Source organism: Amia ocellicauda, chromosome 7, assembly GCF_036373705.1.
Source record: "Amia ocellicauda isolate fAmiCal2 chromosome 7, fAmiCal2.hap1, whole genome shotgun sequence".
In the NCBI taxonomy this organism is placed as follows: Eukaryota; Metazoa; Chordata; class Actinopteri; order Amiiformes; family Amiidae; genus Amia; species Amia ocellicauda.
The window spans coordinates 8,957,359-8,981,638 of record NC_089856.1 but is presented as its reverse complement, the minus strand read 5'-3'; the positions used below and the strand labels follow the sequence as shown (position 1 = coordinate 8,981,638).

At 40.0% G+C, this 24,280-nt stretch overlaps 1 protein-coding gene across 1 annotated transcript in view; it reads right to left on the bottom strand.

Annotated features, from left to right (window-relative positions):
* Positions 1–23,197, bottom strand: part of LOC136752691 (peroxisomal succinyl-coenzyme A thioesterase) — a 36,323-nt gene extending 13,126 nt beyond the window's left edge. Inside the window, exons 1-6 of the mRNA XM_066708209.1 lie at positions 23,047–23,197; positions 22,574–22,786; positions 13,988–14,081; positions 11,467–11,690; positions 10,576–10,751; positions 250–369 (exon numbers count right to left, since the gene is read on the bottom strand). Of these exons, the coding sequence (XP_066564306.1) occupies positions 250–369; positions 10,576–10,751; positions 11,467–11,690; positions 13,988–14,081; positions 22,574–22,786; positions 23,047–23,173 (954 nt within the window). The 5' untranslated portion in view covers positions 23,174–23,197. The remainder of the gene's footprint in view (positions 1–249; positions 370–10,575; positions 10,752–11,466; positions 11,691–13,987; positions 14,082–22,573; positions 22,787–23,046) is intronic.
* Between the last annotated feature and the right edge of the window lie 1,083 nt (positions 23,198–24,280).

Sequence of the window (24,280 nt, the reverse complement as noted above, 5' to 3'; positions counted from 1 at the left end):
TTTACCTGCAGTTAACTCATATTATGATGTATGCTTATTGTATTGATTGTATTATTGCACTTTGTAATGTTTATGTAAACTAAGTTGCCCTGGACAAGGGTGTCTACCAAGAGAAATTCATATATGGTCTCTCTCTCTGCATCAGTGACCTCATTCTCGATCTCCATTGATGATCATGATCAGTGTCTTTCCGCATCAATCACCCCCCCCCCCGCACCCCAACACTCTCGCTCTTTCTCTGGTACTCACATTGACATTGGGCATCTCCATGGCGATGCGCATGGCAAGGTACCCCCCCAAGCACCGGCCCAGCACGCCTACCCTGCCCATGCACACCTGGGGGTGTCTATCCAGCAGCCCCATGGCAGTCTGTGGACAGAACAATCACAAATTAAGCCACTTACTTTAAAATCCCTTCTACCCTTTTGCTTCCCTGTGTAAGGAAAAATGCAATTGCTGAAGCTGGGAAAAAAATTCCACCATGATAAAGGTGGGGTCCCTGGTATCAATAGGAACAGAAGGTTGATAAGGACGAGTAAGGAGACAGTCTGTCTCTGTTGGGAGGAGTGAGTTAATTATCTCCGAGAAAATATGGGTGAGGGGAACGGGTGAGCCGTTACCCTGGAATGTGGGAGAGCACACTCTGGAAGGTGGAGTTGGACAGGGGTTCAACTTATAAAAGCTGACTTGTCCATAAAGTCTTTGTATCAGTTTTGCCTTGCTGTACCCGGTATACTTATATGCTGTGATCTATATTCTGGACTCTGTAATAAATCACATTGAACCTGAACTGTCTTAGTTCCAGTAACTGCTACAGGAGGTTCCATTTTCCTACATAATTGGCGAGCCAGCGGCGGACAAAAAGGGCGGACATCTGGAAGTGGATTTCTCTGAAGTTGAATCTACAACAAGACAAGAAGTCATTCCATGGAAAGCATCTTCTTTGCTGAACCACAAATTTGAGGAAGAATATAAGTGGTGGACAAAAACGGCGGACAGCTGGGACCAGAATTCTTTGAAGTTGAACATACAACCAGACGGGAAGCCATTCCAGGAAAGCACCTTCTTTGCCGGACCATGAATCTTTTGAACAATATCCTGTAAGTATACCTATTACATTTGTAAGTAGGGAAATAATTAAGCATCGAAAGCACTAAGGTTTTTCCCACAGTGCTTAGGGCGAAATCAGGGGCAGAAAGCACTGTAATGCTGATTTCAATATAGGCTGTGTGTGTTTAGATCCACAACCCAACTGGGGTCGGATACAAGACACTAAACCAGAGAAAGGGGAGAACCCTTCAGCATTTGTAAATCGCTTATTTAATTCCTACAGCTGTATAGCTGTATACTCTGGTATAGAGAATCCCCATCGTAATGATCTGGCATCCTTGCTCTTATCATTCAACAGTATGACCCAATAGTAAATGAAGCCACACAAATGGCAATGAACCTAAGACAGAGACAGGGTGACATGACTTTGGTGGATCTATGTAGCATCCTGAGTTGTTGGTACGAAACTACAGGCCAAAATGCATTAAGAAATTGCAACAACATAAAGGTATCAGCAATAGTGACAAAAGTAAGTAAGTGTAAGTTTAACAACAACGCCAGCAGAGTGTATTGCCACAACTGCGGCAGACTTGGTCACAAGAAAATAAATTGCTGGGATGGGAGAGGTTCAGAAGGGAAGAGATGGCAAAATATTGCCAGGCCCTGGAACAGACAGGAGCAGGAGATCTCATCAGCCCAGCACTTTCCTTTTGATGAAGTGAAAAGGATGTTGCAAAGAATGCATACAATCATATTACAGTATGGGTTTGCTATTAAGGATAGCAGTCTTAAAGATGAGGAAAATTTATTTTTAAAGGAATAGAGGTGTCAGGCCTCTATAACCTGGGTGGGTGATTTAAAAATAGACATTTTTAAAACTTAACATGGTTTTGTTAGTAGATGCAGATTTTACAATCACCCAGCACACCTTGACACTACAGCTTAAGGTAAAAGTAGAGAAGGAGTAGCTTAATTACTGCCATGAGGTCACTGCTTTTTACATTAAGCATGATGGAATTCCCATGGCCTATAGGTAACTATAAGAACTATAAGGTAACCTGCCTATACACATCTACAAACTTGTGATGGAGGTCAAAATAATGACCTCAGGAAGGTCCTCTACAACCCAATAAATAAAGAAATGAAAACAAACCAACTCCAAAACCAAATCACAAACCACTTTAAAAATAACCCATTACCAAAATACACACAACTAATCCAAACCAACCACCACAATAATAATAATAATAATAATAATAATAATAATAATAATAATAATAATAATAATAATAATAAACCCCACAAGCTACCCTCCCAAGAGGCCAGTCATTCAAACCCCCAAACCAAATGAGATCAGCTATTAATACTTAGTGGCTCAGGTAAAAACAATAAAAGTAAAGGCCACACAAAACAATTACAACAAAACAGTCTGGGCAACGGGTAAGGTTAAAAAAAATGTCCACTCACACAGTTAATTAATTAGTCCAATTGCGCTTTGCCCAGTTTTTTTAACTCCACTCTTATCTTTGTTTGGCAGATGTCGCTCTCGCTCTGCCTGTCCACATTCAATCCAGCGAGCTGCAATTCATTCCTACAGTCCTCCTCTCAGTTGAGATTAGATTGCCCTTTTCTTTCGATTTCGGACTGTCACTCTCATTCCCCTCGCCTCTCTCAATCATACACAGCTCTCCCCTTTTATCCCGATTCACCAGGACTTAGCCTATTAGCACATGGGCTCCCAATACATTTGCATGCGTATTAACAATCATTAAAAGAACGTGAAGATAGTCTGTGTTAAAAGATTGCAATCAAAGTCGATTGTTAAAGTCCCAATCATTACAAAACTACATTCTCACCTGGACTTACCTGCATGCTCTTTCTTAATCATCTTCACCTGCACCTCAGTTCTCTACCTCAGTATTTAAACAGAGAGAGATCATTCAGCGATAGAGAAACCAGATCGAGAGGCTGTGAGGTGACCAGCAGCAGAAATGAGGAAGGAGAAGAAATCCGGAGCTGGAGAGGGGAACTTTGGAAATTGTCGCGGCGATAGATGAACTCTTCATTTCTTGGTAGATTATAAATAGTGCAAACGGAGATCCTGAACCCTGAGACGGTGACTATATACACCAAGGACTTTGCAGCAGAGCATTGATAGCTTGAGCTTTGAGCAGCTAAGTCCATGGGTTTTTGTTGACTTTGTGTAAGAGGGTTGCAATAAACAAGAGGGCACTGAGCGGAATCAAAGAGACTTTGGAATACGGCAATTAAAAGCCACAGGCATTTGTACTTTTTGGAACTGGTTTTATTTGGAATTTGGTCTTTGTTACAGTGAGGAGACAGATCTTTTGGTTACCTCCTCTCCCTGGTATCTCTTGGATTGAACTGAAATTGGAGAAAATAAAGTATTATTGTGGATTTTACTTTAAAGTTACAGAGAGAGATTTATACATTGATAGCTCTCCTCTTACCTGAGTTCCCGCTGCCCATGGGCAAATTAGAGAAACCCCATTCAGTTAGATCGAAACACAGGTTTAGCAAGTTTTTTCATTAATTATCTCTTTTGTTTCTAGCCTGCCGGTGTCCGTTTGGCCAACGGGGCGCTGTCGGGCTGCTGGGAAGAGAAAGTACAAGAGGGTAATCCTACTTACCTGTGTGGTTCAAGGTCGTTCGTGCCTGTGGAAGGAAGAGGAAGAAGTTAATTAGCGCCTTTATCTGTTTATATTGTAGTTGTATGGAAATAGTAGTTTTATAATATTTTTACTAGTTCCTTTCTTTATATTTTTGGGTTTATATGCCCTGGGATTAAAGGCGGTTTTAGCTAGGTTTTATATAGACATTTTATTTAATATTCTGTACAATTTGTGACATCCAGGACTTCCAGCCTTCATGCCCTGCCTGGAATTCCATTTAATAAACATTGTTATTCCTTACCTGTCCGTGTGGGAGTGTCTTGGGGTATTGTTGAGCCTGCCCGGGGAGAGAATTAGTGTGGGTAGACAAGCTCCTCCCTCATGTACTAAAGGAGGTGGTGTGGTCGTGGAGCGTAGTCGCCCCTAAGCACCCACTAGGGTGCTCGCATAGACATGTCAGGAATACATGTCTCTTTCCGTGACTTGTTCTGCAACAGCACAGTGAAACTGTTCACATCCATGGCTGAGGAGTGCAGCACTACTGGCTGTACTAACACTCCTGCAGGAACCATCGGAGTGGATGGTGTTTCCACCAGGAGGATGTCTTTGGCCAAAGGCTGTTGACTTTTCACACTACAGACAGCATAGCACTCACTCATTGGTGGAAGGGTGAACCCGGACCCAGCCACTTCACTTGCCCCACTGCATCATCCATGGTTGCACCTTGGCAGTGTGGTTGCTGCTCCATTGCTTTAGAGTTCAAGGGGCGTATTCGCAGAGTGTGGGCTAGCTCAACACCTCCAGTCTCCCTACAGAGTGCAGCCAGGTGGTTAAACATACTTGTGTTTGTCCCAATGATGATGGGGACTTGGTCAGGACTTTTGGGCTCTGGACAGACCAGGGCCAGAATTGATATTGACTCGTTAAGGCCGATTATGTCTTCTGGGAACTCCAAATCCACCACCACATATCCTTTGTATGGATAACTGGATTCACTCAGGTCCCAGATGGCTAGGCCAGTGACTGGGTGGATGGGCACATTGGTTAAGTATTTAGAATACCACTGCTCAAAAATTATGGTTACTTGAGAACCACTATCCAGTAAAGCTGTACATGGATGTCCTCCAATCCTAACCTGGATCATAGATGATGGACCCACCAATCCTTTTGGAATATTGTATGGCTCTAGGGCAGCCACAGCACTTTTCTTGACAGAGCAGGCTTCCTCTCTGAGTTCAGAAGTGTTGCGGTTTGATTCCTCCTTCCTTCCTTCTTCTTTGTCCTTCTGCAGAGAGCGAATCAGTTTCTGAATCACTTTCCGAAAGTTTTCTGGGGCAGTGCATTTAGTTGCGATGTGGCCATTCTCTCCACATCTGTAGCAGAAATAGTCCTCAGAACTCTTTGACGACCGGAATCTCACTGTATTGGGGATGTTGACTGTGGCATCTCTCTTCTTTGACATGTTTGAAGCAGGATTATGAGCCACAGCCATTACCATTAATTGGTTTTGCAGTTTTTTCACTTGTTTTTTCAAAGCTTGAACTTCACTGTCTTCTCCAGTTTCTAAGCTTTTCTTAGCCTGTTTTACACTGAGCTCAGCAACTGCTGCTGGTAGCTCAGGCTGTTTTGTGGTCAGCTTACCAAAACTAGATTGCAATTCTCTAATTTCTTCTCTTAAATCTTGAAGATCAGCCTGCTTAGATTTCACCTCCTTTTGAATGTGAACTTGTCGAACTGTAGTGTTCAGCTTGCGTCTCGCTGCTTCATACTCTTCCTCTTCCTGAATCTCATTTAGAAGATTCAAGAATGAGGTGGGGATTACTCTTCCTTTCCCTCAATCTGAGATGTACCAGCATCAGGTCAGATTCAGTGGCTCCTCTAATGAGCTGTTCCAATCTGGCACGGTCCACTAAGTTTTCTGTTAGGCCTCCTCACTGTACTACTTTAGTCAATGACATTTCAAGTCTTCTCAGGAACTCTGAAAGCCGTTCTCCAGTTTTCTGCCACAACAATCGAAATGCAAAATAAAGATCCTCTCCCGACTCCGATGTTCCAAATGCACTCTCCAATGCTTCTAGATATTCTGTGGGGCTAGCTTCAGGCCTGGTAAATCTAACAGCTTGAATTATCTCCAATGCTGGACCCTTCAGACTTTCCACAATTCTTTCTTTTTTCTTTTTTTGAACAATCGCATTCTTCTACCATCAGACGGGCTTGTTCAATCCAGTTGTCCAGGTTCTCTTCACCAGTAGGAGTAGGACTGGTTCCTGAGAAAGTTCGTAGACATCGGAAGGCATTGTTCTCATTGGGGGTCTAGCAGTTCTTTCCAACTGATGATGGACTCAGTGGTGGTCCCTTGAGCTGTGTCAGGGACAAATAAAGCTTGAACATCACCCATTGTCTTGACCTCAGTTTTCAAGAGTTGAGATAATTTTGCTGCAAAATCATCAGGAGCAGCTGTCACTGTACTTGCTGACATTAGTTTCCATGCAGCACCTCCACCAGGGGGCATCACTTCAGTAGGAATCCTTGTTGAATCTACTTTGTCTGCACTCACATAGCACCATCATGCATTTAATCAGGGGGTTATACTTGTTGCCTCTTACTCGCCCTAGTGCTTTGATAGAATGCATGGCATCTTCAATTTGTGCTATGTCGGTGTCCGCAGGCACGTCGTTCAACATAATTGCATAAGCCGGATCTACTCTTTCGTCACTGCACCAGTTAAGCAGTTCAATTTGAGAAGGGGAACTTTCTTTGTGATTCATGGTTGCACTGTGCTTTACTTGCCAGCTGAAACTTAGTTTAATCTTCCTCTTTGTGTTCTGGCTCCTTTCAGGTTACAGGAAGGATCCCAGCGTTGCCTCCAATTTGTGTAGCACCCCAACCCCAATTTATAAACAATGGTCACTTTATTAAACTACACTAAGATTTAAAGGCTGGGGGCCCTGGGTACGATACAAAAAAATAAACCTTCCTGTGTTTGTTATTAATGTAGAATAATAAATGGCGGTGCCTCCACTTAGTAGAAATTAAATGTACTCTGATGTAAATACCCCTACTAAGAATTAAACTAAATAAGAAGAAACAGTTACAATATGTATGGAGCCAATAAACAATATTTTACTAAAAAAATGTAAATAAAAATATATAAGTAAAATATTCTCACTACAGCAATGGCAATACAGTATCTCACATTTCACTGTAAGCACACATATAATTAATAAAATAAGCTTTTCAGTGGGCCCACACACACACAATTTGCACGCACATCAAGATATAATAAAGAAATAAACAAAAGTTGCAGGTCTGAGTCGTAGCTTGGGTACGTGGTGGCTGGGAAAAAATAAGAACTGGCCCCTTCACTCAACAGAGTAAATAAAATGAATGCAGTCCTAACATAACGTAGTACTCGGCTCGATGTAGGCTACTCCCAGTCCAGCCCCTCTCGGCTACAAACCAGGGTGAAACAGTGGCGATGGTGTAAACCCGCTGCTGGGCGTTGAAACCAGCTTCTCTTTTCTCCAGCGTAGCCAGTTGAACTCGGGCTTTTCCGGTCACCCAGAGCGCTATCTGGCTTAGGTCCTCCATCTTGGGATCAGTGGAGAGTTTAACTAACTATAACTTAAATATCTATTTAAGAAACTATTGAAATAAAAATACACGCGAGGCAAACAGGTCAAATTTTACCTTAGACCAACACGTCACTCACTACCTAGCCGCGAGTAGCACTTTATAACTTTATAAGGCTATATCAAGTAGATATACACTTTAAAAAACAATATAACTTCCTTGTGTACACCAAATAACCATTTAACAGGTCAAACTGACTGTAGACTGCATTCATAAATATAAGTTACTTTGAAGCCAAACTCTAACACACTCAGTCAGTGCCGACTCAAACTAAAATACTACTCCTTACCACTACGCATCAATCTCTGATGCCTCTACATCCCGCCCCCTCACCAATACATGTAATTTAATAGGTGAATTGTTTTCCCCTATCCAATCAGCAGTGCTAGCAGCATTGAGCAAGGTAGGCTGTGACTACATGTGCATGTGTATTTTATACAAAATATTCAAACTATTTAAAGTAACTTTATTTACACTGATAAAATATCAGCGTGGCTACATTTATAAAAGCACCCTCTAATTTATTTTGAGAAATATTGGGTGAAATATTGCTCAGTTTTTCATAACTGTGAAACCGGATTAGCCTATTATTCCTTTTGTATAGTCCTGGGCCTGCCCTACAGACCTGTATACACCTGCTACTGATTTAACTAACATACACTTATGGCACATATGGGAAAAAATTGGCAAATGGGTGGGCAAAAAAACTAAATGTTTCAAAATGACTGGCAAAATCCAAGGAGGCTGCCTATAGCAACCAGATTAAATAGTCATAACTCAGAAACGATTTCATCTAGAGGGAAAAGTGATGTGTCTTTTCCACCAAATCAAGGTTGCCTCATTGATTGAAGGGTTTTTGAGGTTAGTTTGGGTCTAGTTCAGCACCATAGGTTCAGGATGGCTACCCATAGCAATTCAGTGAAATCTGCCAATAGTGTGCTTTGAGATGGTCTTGAGTCAAAGTCAAAATTGAATGTATATGATCGGTAAACATTTATTACCTATTGCTGGTTTTGAAAAATATCTGGTTTGAATATAAAAATAGCTCCGAGGTGCATTCTGGAGAGAAGGATAGGATTAGTAGCAGTAGTTGTATATTTGTGAAGCAGTGGCAGTAGTGTGTATGCAGTTGTATAGTGTGAACTATTGTATGTGTTGCATAATATAGTGAGTTTGCAACAGGAATCGCATAGTGTACATGTAATAGTGTATGTGAAGCAATAATATTGTACTTTCAGAGGAAGTGTACCATTTCTGTAGCAGTCAAAATCTGTGGAGTAGTCATGCATGTGTATATAACATTAATAGTGTACTATATGTAGCAGTAATGTGTGTGCATTGTAGTAATGTAGTAATGTAGGGTTCTTTTAATTTACACCAATGAAACTGGTTCAGCCAAGTGTATAATTAGTTGCATTAAGTAATTAATAAATGAGGTTGAATTCATTTAAATTTGGTAAAAGTAAACAAATACAAGATAAGTAGGGCACTGTGTTTTATATGACCTGCTTTCTAAGGCTGCACTCTCAGGACAAGGTGGTCACTTATCGATTAATAAATTTCAAATCCCTTTAATCATCTTCATCAGTCATTAGTCAAGGCATGGGTTGATTAAACAGCAGATACTGAAACTGGAAACTGGAACATGCATCCCCTTCTTACTAAATGTGTCTTGGAGATGTTGGAATATGTAAAAGCATTCAAAATGTTTCAGTGTACATCACATAATTGACAATTCCTGGAACAATTTATATAAAATACTGAAATCATAATGGCAATACTGCCTTGAAAATGTATTCAGCCCCCAACACATGGAGACCACAACATGTGGATAGATTCAGAATTTGAAATAGTTTAAATTAGGATTTCTTCCTACTGATATATACGAAGCCTATGGCACCATGTCAAATCAAAAGAAATTCCACAAGCTTTCAACAATTTACAAAAAATCTGGTATTCACATTTTTCAGGGGAATTTTGCACACATCTTAAACATTTTTAGTTTTCTAATGAAACTATGTGTCGGTTTTATTTAACTGAATTCAATTAACATAACTGTAGAGACTGCAGGGATATCTAAGACATGGCAGTTCAATTACAATTTAAAAAAAGAAAAAGAACATGTTGCATAAAACACAGGACCCTTAATATCAGACACACCACAATGCATATTGTGAACAATTTCAATTTACAATGATGTGTATAGACACCAAGCAGACTGCTTACAAAGCAGTCACTGGTCAGACTGAATCTGAAGGAAGATGAAGACCAAAGAACATTTTACAGAAGTTAAAGTTAAAGAAAGTAATAAATGGATATCATTGTGTACCTTTTTCCTAATCTATGCAAGTGTTTGGATATCCCAGTGAGCACAGTTGGATCAATAATCATGAAGTGGAAGCTGCAGAACACCACCCAGGCACTGCCAAGAAAAGCCCATGCCTCAAATCTTGGCACTCAGTCAAGACGATGACTTGAGAGAAGACAGATCGACCAACAATCACTTTAAAGGAGCTACAGAGTTCAGTGGCTGGGAGTGGAGTAATGGTGAAACAGTCAACCACATCAAGAGTGCTGCATAACACTGGCCTATATGGGAGGGTGGCAAGAAAAAAGCTTTTACTCAAAAAGTATCATCTGAAAGCATGCAAGTAACCCAGCTGTGATGTTGGAAGAGGTTAAGTGGTCTTTTAGGCCAAAACTCCAAGTGCTGTGGTTGGTGCAAACTTAATACTGCCCATGCCTCTAGACACATGATCCCTACTGTGAAGTATGGTGGTGGCAGTCTCATGCTGTGGGGATGCTTCTCATCAGCACTGACTTGGCATCTTGTTAAAATTGAAGGAAGAAGGGATGGAGCAAAATACAAGGACATACTGCAAGAGATCCTACTTCAATCACAAAAAAACAACCTGAAACTCACCTTTCAGCAGGACAATGATCCCAATCATATCCCAATCCCAATCAAGGCCAAAGCAACATTGGAGTGGCTCAAGACCAAAAAGGTCAATGTCCTACAGTGGCCCAGTCAAAGTCCTGATCTCAATCCCATTGAGAATCTGTGGCACTATTTGAAAATTGCAGTCCACAAGTCATCCATCCAATCTGAACAACCTGCAGCAAATCGGCCAAGAACAAATGGGCCGATTTGCACTACCACCGTTTTTATTAATGTCAGTTGCTGTGGAATCAAAAGTTGAACACTGGCAGTTGAGCTCTTCACATACTTTCTGATTTTTTCCTCTCATCTCTCACTTACCTCGAAGTACCGATCCCCGACATTCACTGTGTGCAGTGGCTCCGGCAGCTCCCTGTGCCCACAGTATGCCAGGGCTAGAGAGACGAATCCGTGAGAAGCCAGGAGGGCAGATCGGTACTCATTCAGTCCCCCACCCATCCCCCATATGTCCAGCACAGCAGGGAATGGTCCTGGACCTGTGGAGGAGGGAGGCGAGGACAGAAAGGGCAGCTGTCTATTAGGGTGTCTACAGCAGAGTATTTTCACATGAACCCAAGATGTGCTCCTCATGTAATTTCGGTAGTGATCAGAATCCATTTAATCATTTTCCTTTTCTATTGTTTTTCATAAGGGGCTTTGGCTTTTCATTTGAAATGGAGCTCTCCATTTCTTACTGAATCAAATTAATGAACATATATGACACTTTTTACAGATTTTTCATGCATCTCTTATGCGTTTACAATTGATACTGAATGTAATACTTCTTAACTTGGAGTTGGGTTGAAACAAAAGAATGAGAGCCCTGTGTCTGCATTCACCTTGGTTTATCAAAGCAAGAGTTCTGAATTGGCTACAAAGATCCAAAGGGAAATGAATACGGGTGTTGACAATCTGGTCCAATCAGATTCTTCCTTCATAGACTAGAACACGGTAGCATGATCCTTGATATGAATGGAATATCTAAAGTATTATCAAAGTATCGAGTCATCTATACCAAGGGCAAATAACCCCACCACTGACAGGCACTTTTACCCATCAATCTGCAAGGCAGTTACAACACATGCAATATGAGACCCATGTATCTAGTTAGTGCCTACCCAAATGACCACGTTCACCAACAAATTCCTACCTAAACAGGAGTCAGTGCTTCCTAGATGTTACTCAGTGACCCCCTCCCAAGACATTTCTCACCTGCAGGCAAGAAGAGGGTGCCCACCACCCCCTGCTCTCGCACCTCCACCCTGCGCACTCCTGGTGCCATGTACCAGCGCTCCACATTCACTGCAGCCAGCACTGCCCCCTCCTGCAGCCCCTGACCAAATGACTCCCCGGAGGGCTGCCATGAGGAGCCAACATGTCCGCTGAGCACGGATACCTCCACTATGAAAGGAGTCTCCGCATTCTTTTTCCTGAGCCTGGAAAACAAGACCGTTTCTTCTGTTGTTTGCTAAGTTCCCATCATAAGCAGATGCCTAAATATCTGATCTGTAATTGGTTGGAGGATAAAAGGTCAATTAGAAATAAATGTGACCTCTCCGAGTCGAAATCAAAACCCTAAGAACGAGAATTTGAAAATTATGCAAATTAATGTCAATACAGAGATTAATAAGGTAGAGCCCTTACTCTACTCACACATCCTTTACAAGGACCTACATTGGTCTTGAAGGTATGAGGTACCTTCTAAGGTATTAGAAGAGGTAGACTGGAGCACACTGGATACAGATTCCATTGAAAATGGATGGTTATATTTTAAAAATATACTACTTTGTACCAAAACTTGAGGACCAACAAACATTGGCCAAAATGGATTAATAGAAGTATACAAAAAAATATCAAGAGAAAGAAAATGTTGTATAGTGGATACAAAAGGGATGGAGACGAAACAAAATACATAGAATATGTTGAGCTGCAAAGAGATCTTAAGAAAGGGATCAGGAAAGCAAAGAGGGAAATAGAAAGAAACATAGCTCTTGGAGCTAAAGCTAATGCAAAGAGCTTTTTCCAATACTACAACAGCAAGAGGTCAATAAAGGAGGAAGTGAAGCAGATAAAGGGCAAAAATGGAAGTATCTTGGAAAAGATGTGGCAAATCTTCTAAATGACTATTTCACAGAGGTTTTTACAAAAGAAAAGACGGATAACATGCCACAGGTTAACAATCAGTCCAGTCAAACCCTAAGAGAGACCAGGATAAATGAGGAGGAGGTACTAAAGGGACTAGCAGAATTAAAAACAAACAAATCACCTGGGCCAGATGGTATATTTCCAACAGTACTTAAAGAAATTAGGGAAATTATTTATAGGCCGCTAACTCAAATATTCCAAATGACACTTAGAACAGGGGATGTGCCCACTGACTGGAAGACAGCAAATGTCATACCAATCCACAAGAAAGGGGACAAAACTGAGGAAATTATAGACCAATCCTGCATCACTTGTAAAATGTTGGAAAAAAATATTAGACAGAAAATAGAGGAGCATCTTAATGAACACCATATTCTTGGAGATAGTCAACATGGGTTTAGATGAGGCAGATCATGTCTTACTAATTTACTGCAGCTGTAGATCACATGAAAGCACATTATATGATATACTTAGATTTAAAAAAACCTTTTGATAAGGCTCCACACCAAAGACTGATCCTCAAATTGGAAGCTGTAGGCATTCAGGGTAATGTAAGTAGATGGATTATGAACTGGTTGATGTATAGGAAACAGAGGGTGTCGATTAGAGAAGTTGCTTCTAACTGGAGTGAGGTAGTTAGTGGAGTTCCACAGGGATCAGTACTAGGGCCTTTGCTTTTTCTAATCTATATTAATGATTTGGACTCTGGGATAGTTATCAAACTTGTCAAATTTGCAGATGATACTAAAATAGGTGGCTCAGCAGATACAATCTTGGCAGCACAGGCTATTCAAAGGGACTTCAATAATATTCAGTTGTGGGCCAACATCTGGCAGATGAAATTCAATGTGGACAAATGCAAGGTATTACATGCAGGTAACAAAAATGTCCACTATAATTACACTATGGGAGGAATAGGACTAGATGAAGTAATGAATGAGAAAGACCTAGGAGTCTATGTGGACTCCTCACTTTCTCCATCCAAACAATGTGGGGAAGCAATAAAAAAAAAGGCATATAGGGTATATTGTCAAAAGTGTAGAATTTAAGACAAGAGCAGTAATGTTAAGACTGTACAATGCACTAGTTAGACCTCATCTGGAATACTGTGTACAGTTCTGAGCACCACACTTCAAGAAGGATATTGCTGCTCTAGAGGCAGTTCATATGAGAGCAACCAGACTTATTCCAGGTCTGAAGGGAAAGTCCTACTGAGAGACTGAGGGAACTGAACCTTTTCACCCTGGAAGAGAGGAGACTACGTGGGGACTTGATTCAAGTCTTCAAAATCATGAAAGGCATTGACCACATCAAACCAGAGGAGCTATTCCAGATCAGCAGGGACACAAATGGAAATTGGGCTTCAAGGCATTCAAAATGGAAAACAGGAGACACTTCTTCACACAGAGAGTAGTCACAATCTGGAACAAACTCCCCAGCGAAGTGGTAGAGGCTGAAAGTTTGGGAACATTTAAAAATAGACTGGATAGGATCCTTGGATCACTCAGTTATTAATGGACATCAAACGAGCACGATGGGTCGAATGGCCTCCTCGTTTGTAAACTTTCTTATGTTCTTATGTTCTTACCTCAGGCACCGTTCCCTCCGAGGCTGCAGACTCCAGAACAAACCCATGGGTTCCAGGCCGCTGTAGGAACCGCCCAAAGACTGGTCCCGGGACACTAAAGGAAGAGAGGACAGTCAGCCCCCTGCTGCACAGTTTAGCATCCCCATCCCAGCCCAAAATACATACTACCCTAAATATGTGGCATTCATGTTCGAAAATGATGTATTATATTGAGTGCTCAACAGCATTCAAGGTACTGAGAATGTAACCCACAAGGACTACTTTAGGATTAATCCAGGGGATGTGGTTACTAGTAGAAATGGGGAAGGTTTAGTTTATGACTGAAAATAGGCAGAACTGTGATACACAAATTAATGGAGGTCTGGAACTGTAACAAAGTGCACCAAGCCTTGTAGTTGGAGTAAGTCGACTATGGGTCAGTGGCAATAAACTTGCAGAGTAAGTACAAAGTGATGTACTAAGTTGCATGGTAGCTAATATGGTACTATCTTGGGAGCATCCCCAGCTGCGTACTAAGTAAGTACCCGTTGTGTTGAAAAAATAAGCAGAACAAAGTTGTAAATCGTGCTTATCCCCGGTTTTAGAATGGTACTAAGGATTTTACCAAACAGGAAGTGAAGTTAGTAAAGAGGGGCGGGCCTTGCCTCAGTCTGAGTGAATGTTTGCAGTGTATTATATTTAGCAGCATAGTAGACCATATTTTTTCCATCTGAATTATTTAGTGTTTTTTTTATGTATGAAAATATCATTTAGCCTTGCCATGTAGTTTTGTGTCACAAATACATCTCATTGCATGTTTTTATTTCCGAAACAAGATCTCAAACCTATTATCTACACTAAATGTTTAATACGATGTTGGTCTGAATTATTTTTAAGAAAACAAATGTTTTCACAAGCGGAGGTGTGGACCTGGCACCTCCAACATTGATCCACTTTACAAGAACCGCCGTCCCAAGTTGGAGTTATCAACACTGAATCACAGCCCCTACCCCGTGCATGTTAAACAAATATACAGTAACACCCTGAGATATTCCGGCCACAGAGATATTCGAACCACGTCTCCCGTGCCACAGGCCCAGGCCCCTTAGCGATGCCTCAGGATTGCTGCAATACGATTGGCACAAGTGGGCTATAGGCTACATACAACCCATTATATATACACTTACATATTATTCATATTATATTGCATTAAATATTGCATTGCATTGCATATTGCAGCTCGGTAATAAATCCTGTACAGCTTCCAATATGTTCAGTTATTTAATTGTCAGTTTTATTAAATGCATTTTTCACACTGGTTATTATTATTTGTAATGGTTAGTGGTGGCATTAAATATTATCCATGTACGCTATTAACAATTAAATATGTTGTCAATATTATAGACAAAATGTAAATGTATTGAATATGTAAAATGTTTTATTGTGGTTAATTCAATTACAAAAGTTGTCAATATTTTGTTCCACTTTGTATGGTACCATCCATAGTTAGTCCATAGCAGGAGCAGGACTACGTTTGTCTCGTGCTTATCCTATAGAGGGAAGGAGAAGTTATTTTGGGTTCATTGCAATGGAGACCTTTCTTAGTCCACAGCTGGGGACTAACTTCAGCCACCAAGCTCATTGCAATGGATATTTAAAACTTGTGTACTTGTTTAGTACAGAGCTGCATACTAACCAAGGGATCATCCCCAGTTAGTACACTGCTTTCAGTTCACTACAATTGAGCCTATACGACTCTAGACAGATTTTGGGATGAGATTTTAAAATGGTCTTTTAGAATCAAAAGACAATGATGCTTAAACCAAAAATACAATTGCTTGCTGGGGTATTCTTGCCGAGTTTCCCTGCAAAGCAATACATTATTTTTTTTTTGTTATTCTAATATTAAAAATATTAAGATAATTACTTGTATATGAAAGGTAATATGCAAGTTCTCTGTTAGTCATGGTTTCCCCATTAGCTGTGCTCCATAATAAAACTCCAGTATTGATTTCTGCAAAGGTAAAATGCTTCTTTCAAATTGGGGACAATTTTACAATCTTGTTTTATGTCAGTGTGCCCTTGTATGTACATGGAGCCATGGGTTTAGACCAAGGTAAAACTGAATTCACTGGAAGAGATTCTGGAGTCAGTTAGCTAGCCTCTCATTAAAACCTGAGTACTACAACAAACCATCTCAGTGACGTCATTCAGCCCCCCCACAACAACAGAATCAAACCAAACATATCTCTTTCGTTTGTGCTACGTTTGTGCTATGTTTGTGCCATTGAAACTACTGTTTGAACTATTAGGGTTTTAACGTTATTCATGATTTTTTATTAAATTAGTGACATCACTCAGCCCCCACAACATCAGAATCAAACCAAACATGCCGGTGCCGGTGCCAGTTTGTGCCGTTTAAACTAATGTTTCAGCTATTCTAATATTAAAGATATAACGAAATTAAATTATAATTACATTATTTTTGCTGAAACACCTATTGCATATGAATAACAAACACAGTAGGCTACAGTCCTAGTGCTAACAGGATCAAAAAACAGGATCCAAAAACAGGATCGGATTCGGGCTCACTAGATCCGGATCATGAAAAGGCTCTGTAGGAAGCAGATCAAGATCAGGAGGCACTGATGCGTGTGTTTGATCTGCGGTAACTGTGAGTCTCCTGTTAAACAAGCTGCCTGACTGCTGCTGTATCTGAACGCGGCTCTACGGCTACAGTGAAAGAGTCAGTAATACAACTTTCACAAAACGATCCCATACGGAAATGAAATATATTGCAATATATTATAAAAAATATGTGGACATATCATGCAATATAATGTAAAATATATTTAGTTCAAAATATATTTCCTAAATTATATCTAAAATGTATTTAAGAATATATTTACATTAATATATTTCACCAAATATATTATTTCCAATTTCAATAAAACATATTTAACATTGCATTGTATTGAAGTGTCTCAAACTCAGTTATTGGAGGTATGTATTGTCTACTAGCCATTGTCTAATTTGACAGGACAAAGTTGGGTCCTAAGTGGGTAGTAGATGGTTAGACTGGGCTCAGCTGGATTTGGGCTTTAGACAGGGGTTGCCAATATCTGCAGCTCTACAGACCTGTATCTGTCTTAACTCAGTTCAATCAACTGGAATCTTCACCACGGCTCAATTTGATATAATGAAATACATATTAAACTCAATTAGTGAATAATGCCTTAAAAAATTACAAGGCAGTGAAGCAGCGTTTACGGCAGCTAGATCCATCACAATGCTGCGCCCTGTAGCGCATCTTCCAAGTGTATTGATATAAAAATGTCAATAAATGGCAAAGAGCAAGCCGGTGATGGCACAGGTTTGGATTGTGACTGAGTTTTAGTTGATAGTACTGTTCATTGTTTATTATTATTATTATTATTATTATTATTATTATTATTATTATTATTATTATTATTATAGCGTTTCAGTGTATTTTCATTTTCCTTAATTTCGTATTATTTGTATGTTTTGTTTATTTGCATTTTAGTGTATTGTTTGTTTTTATTACAATAATAGTTATTATAAAGTATACTATTGTAAACTAAAATTATGTATATTGCATTTGCATTGTTTTATTTGTTCTAACAAAAGTATTTTATAAGTATATTATAAGATATTGTAATATATTTTTCCAGAAAAGACAATATATTGTAATATACACTCACCTAAAGGATTATTAGGAACACCTGTTCAATTTCTCATTAATGCAATTATCTAACCAACCAATCACATGGCAGTTGCTTCAATGCATTTAGGGGTGTGGTCCTGGTCAAGACAATCTCCTGAACTCCAAACTGAATGTCTGAATGGGAAAGAAAGGTGATTTAAGCAATTTTGAGCGTGGCATGGTTGTTGGTACCAGACGGGCCGGTTTGAGTATTTCACAATCTGCTCAGTTACTGGGATTTTCACGCACAACCATTTCTAGGGTTTACAAAGAATGGTGTGAAAAGGGAAAAACATCCAGTATGCGGCAGTCCTGTGGGCGAAAATGCCTTGTTGATGCTAGAGGTCAGAGGAGAATGGGCCGACTGATTCAAGCTGATAGAAGAGCAACTTTGACTGAAATAACCACTCGTTACAACCGAGGTATGCAGCAAAGCATTTGTGAAGCCACAACACGTACAACCTTGAGGCGGATGGGTTACAACAGCAGAAGACCCCACCGGGTACCACTCATCTCCACTACAAATAGGAAAAAGAGGCTACAATTTGCACAAGCTCACCAAAATTGGACAGTTGAAGACTGGAAAAATATTGCCTGGTCTGATGAGTCTCGATTTCTGTAGAGACATTCAGATGGTAGAGGCAGAATTTGGCATAAACAGAATGAGAACATGGATCCATCATGCCTTGTTACCACTGTGCAGGCTGGTGGTGGTGGTGTAATGGTGTGGGGGATGTTTTCTTGGCACACTTTAGGCCCCTTAGTGCCAATTGGGCATCATTTAAATGCCACGGCCTACCTGAGCATTGTTTCTGACCATGTCCATCCCTTTATGACCACCATGTACCCATCCTCTGATGGCTACTTCCAGCAGGATAATGCACCATGTCACAAAGGTCGAATCATTTCAAATTGGTTTCTTGAACATGACAATGAGTTCACTGTACTAAACTGGCCCCCACAGTCACCAGATCTCAACCCAATAGAGCATCTTTGGGATGTGGTGGAACGGGAGCTTCGTGCCCTGGATGTGCATCCCACAAATCTCCATCAACTGCAAGATGCTATCCTATCAATATGGGCCAACATTTCTAAAGAATGCTTTCAGCACCTTGTTGAATCAATGCCACGTAGAATTAAGGCAGTTCTGAAGGCGAAAGGCGGTCAAACACAGTATTAGTATGGTGTTCCTAATAATCCTTTAGGTGAGTGTATTTTAAACTATATTTTGATGTTTTGATAATGTATTTCTTATATATTGCTTAATTATGTGTTTCTATTTTCACATCCCTGTTTATATTAAGATGTCATTGTATTACTTTGTTGTATTGTACATACTCTGTTGTATTGTTGAGGTCTCTGCTCATGCCAATAAAACAAATTTTAACTTGAATTTGATGTGTTATGTAAAATATATCTCAATATACAAACACAGCAATAATTTATATATTTTAAAGTAAAGTGTAGTATATTATAAGCTATTATATGTTCCAGGAGGATAGGACAATATATTGTAACATATATGTTAAAATATATTCATATATTTTGAAAAATATATCACAATATACAAAAACGGCAATAATTTACATATTTTAAAATATGTTGCAATATATTACAAGATATTGTAATATATTTTCCAGGAACATATTGTAACAGATATATTAATATATATATATATATATATATATATATATATATATATATATATATATATTTTTTTTCCAATAACATATTTTGAAAAATATATTCTGCATATATTTAATTTCCATAAGGGATATTGTGCTGTACAGTTTATAGGTGCTGTACAGTTTATTTATTAAACAATCTTAATTGTTCACTCCATTTCCCAATACATGTTAATCAGTCTTTTTCTGCCCCAGCACAAAGTACACAGCCTGTTTCTCGCACAGGTGTGCATCACAAGTATATCGCAAGTACGTCACTGTTTCTGTATCTCATCAACTACATTAATAATAATAATAATAATAATAATAATAATAATAATAATAATAATAATACGTTTTATTTATAACCCTCTCTTCTCATATCCAGACTGACAAGGCAAGTAGTCAAAACAGACATAGTAAAAAGATCAAACATGCAACTGCAGTAGCAACAAAAGTATTGTTTAAAACTTGCAACTAACAGAGTTCTTTAAAAGCTTTTTTTTAAAGGCGAGTTTTAAGTATGTCCTTATAACTATGGAGAGGGGCGCTTCAGAGCCTGTGGAAGTGCACTGCTCAGCCGGGGAGCTGCAATACAAACGGAGCTTTGTCATCCGTCGTGTTGAGTTTGCAGCGGGGCTGCTGAAGAAATAGCTTTTACATCATTGTTTACAAATAAAAACCTAGGTTTTTGTAGACAGAATACATCTCACCATAAAAACACAAAAGCAGAATGCACTGTTCAACCTTAAACTGTTTATTTGAAAGTGCAAATCTTTGTAAATGATTTAAGGTCACATTTCTCTTGTTTATCTGTGCTTAACCAGACTTGTCTATACCGATAATGTCACCTACTGCTTCTCAACGCTAAACACAGCTTCAAAAATGTGGTTAGGATCATTGCGCTTCGCAGTTGATCCCACTACAGGATCAGTCATGTCTGTGAGGATTAATATGGTACGTGGTGTTAATATATACTGCTTTCGAGCACCTTCCTCACCAAAAACCTAATATACCTGCGGTATCCGTGACGGTGGCGAACTCAATGAAGTCGCATGAATTGTGATCAGGTGGAAGATCCGTTTAGTACAACACAATTGAGATCAAGATCAAAATCGGATCCCGGATCCCGTTAGTTTTGTGAAAGTTGTATTACTGACTCTTTCACTGTAGCCGTAGAGCCGCGTTCATATACAGCAGCAGTCAGGCAGCTTGTTTAACAGGAGACTCACAGTTACCGCAGCGATGCTCAATACCCGGATCAAACACACGCATCAGTGCCGCCTGATCTTGATCTGCTTCCTACAGAGCCTTTTCATGATCCGGATCTAGTGAGCCCAGATCCGATCCTGTTTTTTGATCCTGTTAGTACCATGACTGTAGCCTACTGTGTTTGTTATTCATATGCAATAGGTGTTTCAACAAAACTAATGTAATTATAATTTAATTTCGTTATATCTTTAATATTAGAATAGCTGAAACATTAGTTTCAATGGCACAAACCGACACAAACATAGCACAAACGAAAGAGTTATGTTTGGTTTGATTCTGTTGTTGTGGGGGGGCTGAGTGATGTCACTTGCCGAAAATAAATAAATGTTCATATCTTCTAAACCAAAGCAGCACAAACGTTTATTTCAACGGCACAAACTGGCACAAAAGTAGCACAAACGAATGATATGGAATTTATCATTTGTGCTGTAAGTGAGGAAGCAACTTTATGGGCTCAAATTAGCGCCATAAGTATCCATTCAAAAAAAATATATTGCATTCAAAAATTGATGTTGAGATCAAAAATAAAAAAAATCTAATGCAAAATGTATAGAATTGTAAACAAAATAAAATGTATCGAATGCCAAAAAAAAATAAGGATAGCAAAACACGCCTGCAGCCCCTGTGTTTGCTTGCGATGCTGCAATTTTTGCTTTCGCCACCAGTTTCTTTGCTTTCAATATATTTTTTTTTTCGTTTACGAGTTTTGGCACTGTTTTGTCGTGAGGGCGGGATTTACAGGGAGGTGTGGATTCTGGGTCTCCATTGGTCCAGCGGATTTGAGTGACGGTTCTTCCTAACCCAATCAGTGAGCAGGTGGGCTGGTCTGACAAGTCACCTCTCTGCAACACATCTGACTTCAGCACTGACTGACCCATAGACTGAGAGGAGCAGCTACATGACCTCGGAATTGAATTATAAACAAAGCATGCTTTTAATAAAAGTTGTGGACAATCACTTTCTACATATTACATGTGTTTATTTCATACAGCCTTTATTCGCATCTTTATCAATGGCGCCAGTAATTTTGTAGGTGACTGTGCATATGTATATAGTGTGTATGTATGTATGTATGTATGTATGCGTGTGTGTGCGTTTCTTACCTACACATAAACTGGGACATCACATGCACTTAATGAATACGATGCCCCTCCATTTGCCTCTTGCTAAGTGACGTGATCTACATCAGTCTGGCGCTGTGTTATCTGAGCAGCTGAATTAAAGTGCTCTGCAGGTTACATTAATATGAACATGATATTAAACATGTTACTGTGCATGTAGCAGGTGAATCCTGTGTTGTGTTCAGTGCTGTATGTTTGGTGGTGGGATCCAGTGATTGTCCAGCTCTTGACTGCAGGTCTCTGCGCACACAGGGTGTTTAATGAGTCGCTAAATCGGCGCTGCTGTTGAAACCGAGACAGTGGATTCCCATCCCACACAGAGATCACCAGACCAGCCCACCTGCTCACTGATTGGGTCAGGAAGAACCGTCACTCAAACCTGCTGGACCAATGGAGACCCAGGATCCACGCATCCCTGTAAATCCCGCCCTCACGACAAACAGCCCCAAAACTCGTAAACGAAAAAAAATAAATCGAAAACAAAGAAACTGGCGGCAAAAGCAAAAATTGCTGCATCGCAAGCAAATACAGGGACTGCAGGCAAGTTTTGCTATTGTTTTTTTTTTTTGTTGCTTTCGATACTTTTTTTTTGTTTACAATTCTATAAATTTTGCATTCGATTTTTTTATTTTTTATCTCAACATCAATTTTTTTTTTTTGAGTGCGATATTTTTTTTTATGCGATACTTATGGTGCAAATTTGAGCCCATACAACTTCACGGAGCTCAACAAACTCCACACAATCAAAAAGTCCACTGCTTAAAATATACTGCCATCTAGTGGTGGGAGTAGGTTGCACAGGTAAAGTTCACAGTGAAGTACTCACAGATCACAGTGCCCTTCTGGTCGCTGCGGTAGTGTGAGAATGCTTCCCACAGCTCCCCGTCCTCACTGCGCAGGCGGGACCGCATTGTGAATGGCTTATCCGGTGGCAGATGCTGGATCCGCATTTCTATTGGCTGGTCCACTAGAGCGCGGCTGGGCGTGGCAGTCAACAGGGGGGCGGTTCTCTGTGCGCTTCCATCACGAACTGCACTTGCTGAGGGGAGGAGGATGGATTAATATTCCACAGCTAGTCCTAACTCACTATTCCTGCTGCCCAATCAGATCCCATAAACAGCTGGTTAATGCAACTGAATTGATGGGGAGAGCAATAATTACATTATATAGACAGCACAATATCAATATGATAATGCACTTTAATACTTCATACAAACATTTAAGATTATATTGGTTACAAACACTGCTCTGCAGCGTACTTAAGCAACAGTAAAGTCTCAATGATCGTAATTCCCTTACCCATGATACTACTGATCTGCTTGAAGCGGGGGAGGGTGCTGGAATGGATGGACTGGATGAGCCCCTCCCATACCCTGTGACACACCAGGAGAGCTCTCATTGTCCTCGGGGTGCTGAGCATCCGCATACTCTGAGCCTCAGAACGCTCTCTGAATCACAAGGAACACAAATAGTAGAAAGATACTTGTAGGACCAAGAAGCGGATAAAAGTGCTGAATGGTCAGTTGGCTACAAACCAGTTTGGTAATTTATCCAACATTAGTTATTTTGACATTATAGATGGAGTTTACCCAAATAATGACACTTGTTTACAAGTGTATTCTCGTTCTCAATATAGCATGGATTTGATTGACACCTAACGAAAACTGTATGGTCTATGCCCTGTCTTGTACATTTTAAGTCTGGCAGACCTTTCCAGAGATAGCATGGCCGTTTTCTCAGGGATGCAGTGCTAAGGTTACCACCCCAATTACTCTCGTGATTGCAGCTCCTTGCTTTGCATCCCTCAGCTTCTGCATTAGCACAATACATACAATTACAGGCATGAACCGTGTGCAATGGTTCAGTGGAGCAGTCACAACCACTGGGAGTGTGTGGCCTCACCAGCTACAATAAGGACCTCAAACTAATGTATGGAGATGTTATTGACAAATTTGGGCATCACAACATTCTTGCATTCACTTGCATTCACCTAGAAACAGCTACATCAGCTGTGGAAACAGCTGATTTCAAATTAATTTCTATCAGGCACACAAATCAAAAATTGTGCATCCTCACCCGTCTCAATTAGAGCTCCACCGAAATAGATATCTGCCATTGACAAGCATCTAGATTGCCTGCATAATGTCGGGTGATGTGTGATTTTTGTGATATGTGAATGATGTGGTTTATATGATAGTGATATGTGGTTGTGAAGCAAAGATATGTTTGAGTCAAAATTTGACTGATTTAATTGATTTCATGGAGCTTCTGAGCTACGTTTAACGATTCCGAAATGACTCAGAATCGCACATTTCAAGTATTTAATTTTTAAAAAATGGTAGGGGAGGACCCCCAGACCCCCGCCATGCATTCCTGGCTACGCCACTGAATGTCAGATATGTACAGTTAAGAGTACACATGTACAACTGGCAGTTAGTCTTATATATTAGTATATTACTAATTACTTACCACAACAATCCTAGCCAAATGATAATTAATACTATAGGTTATGAGTATATTATAAGGTGATAAC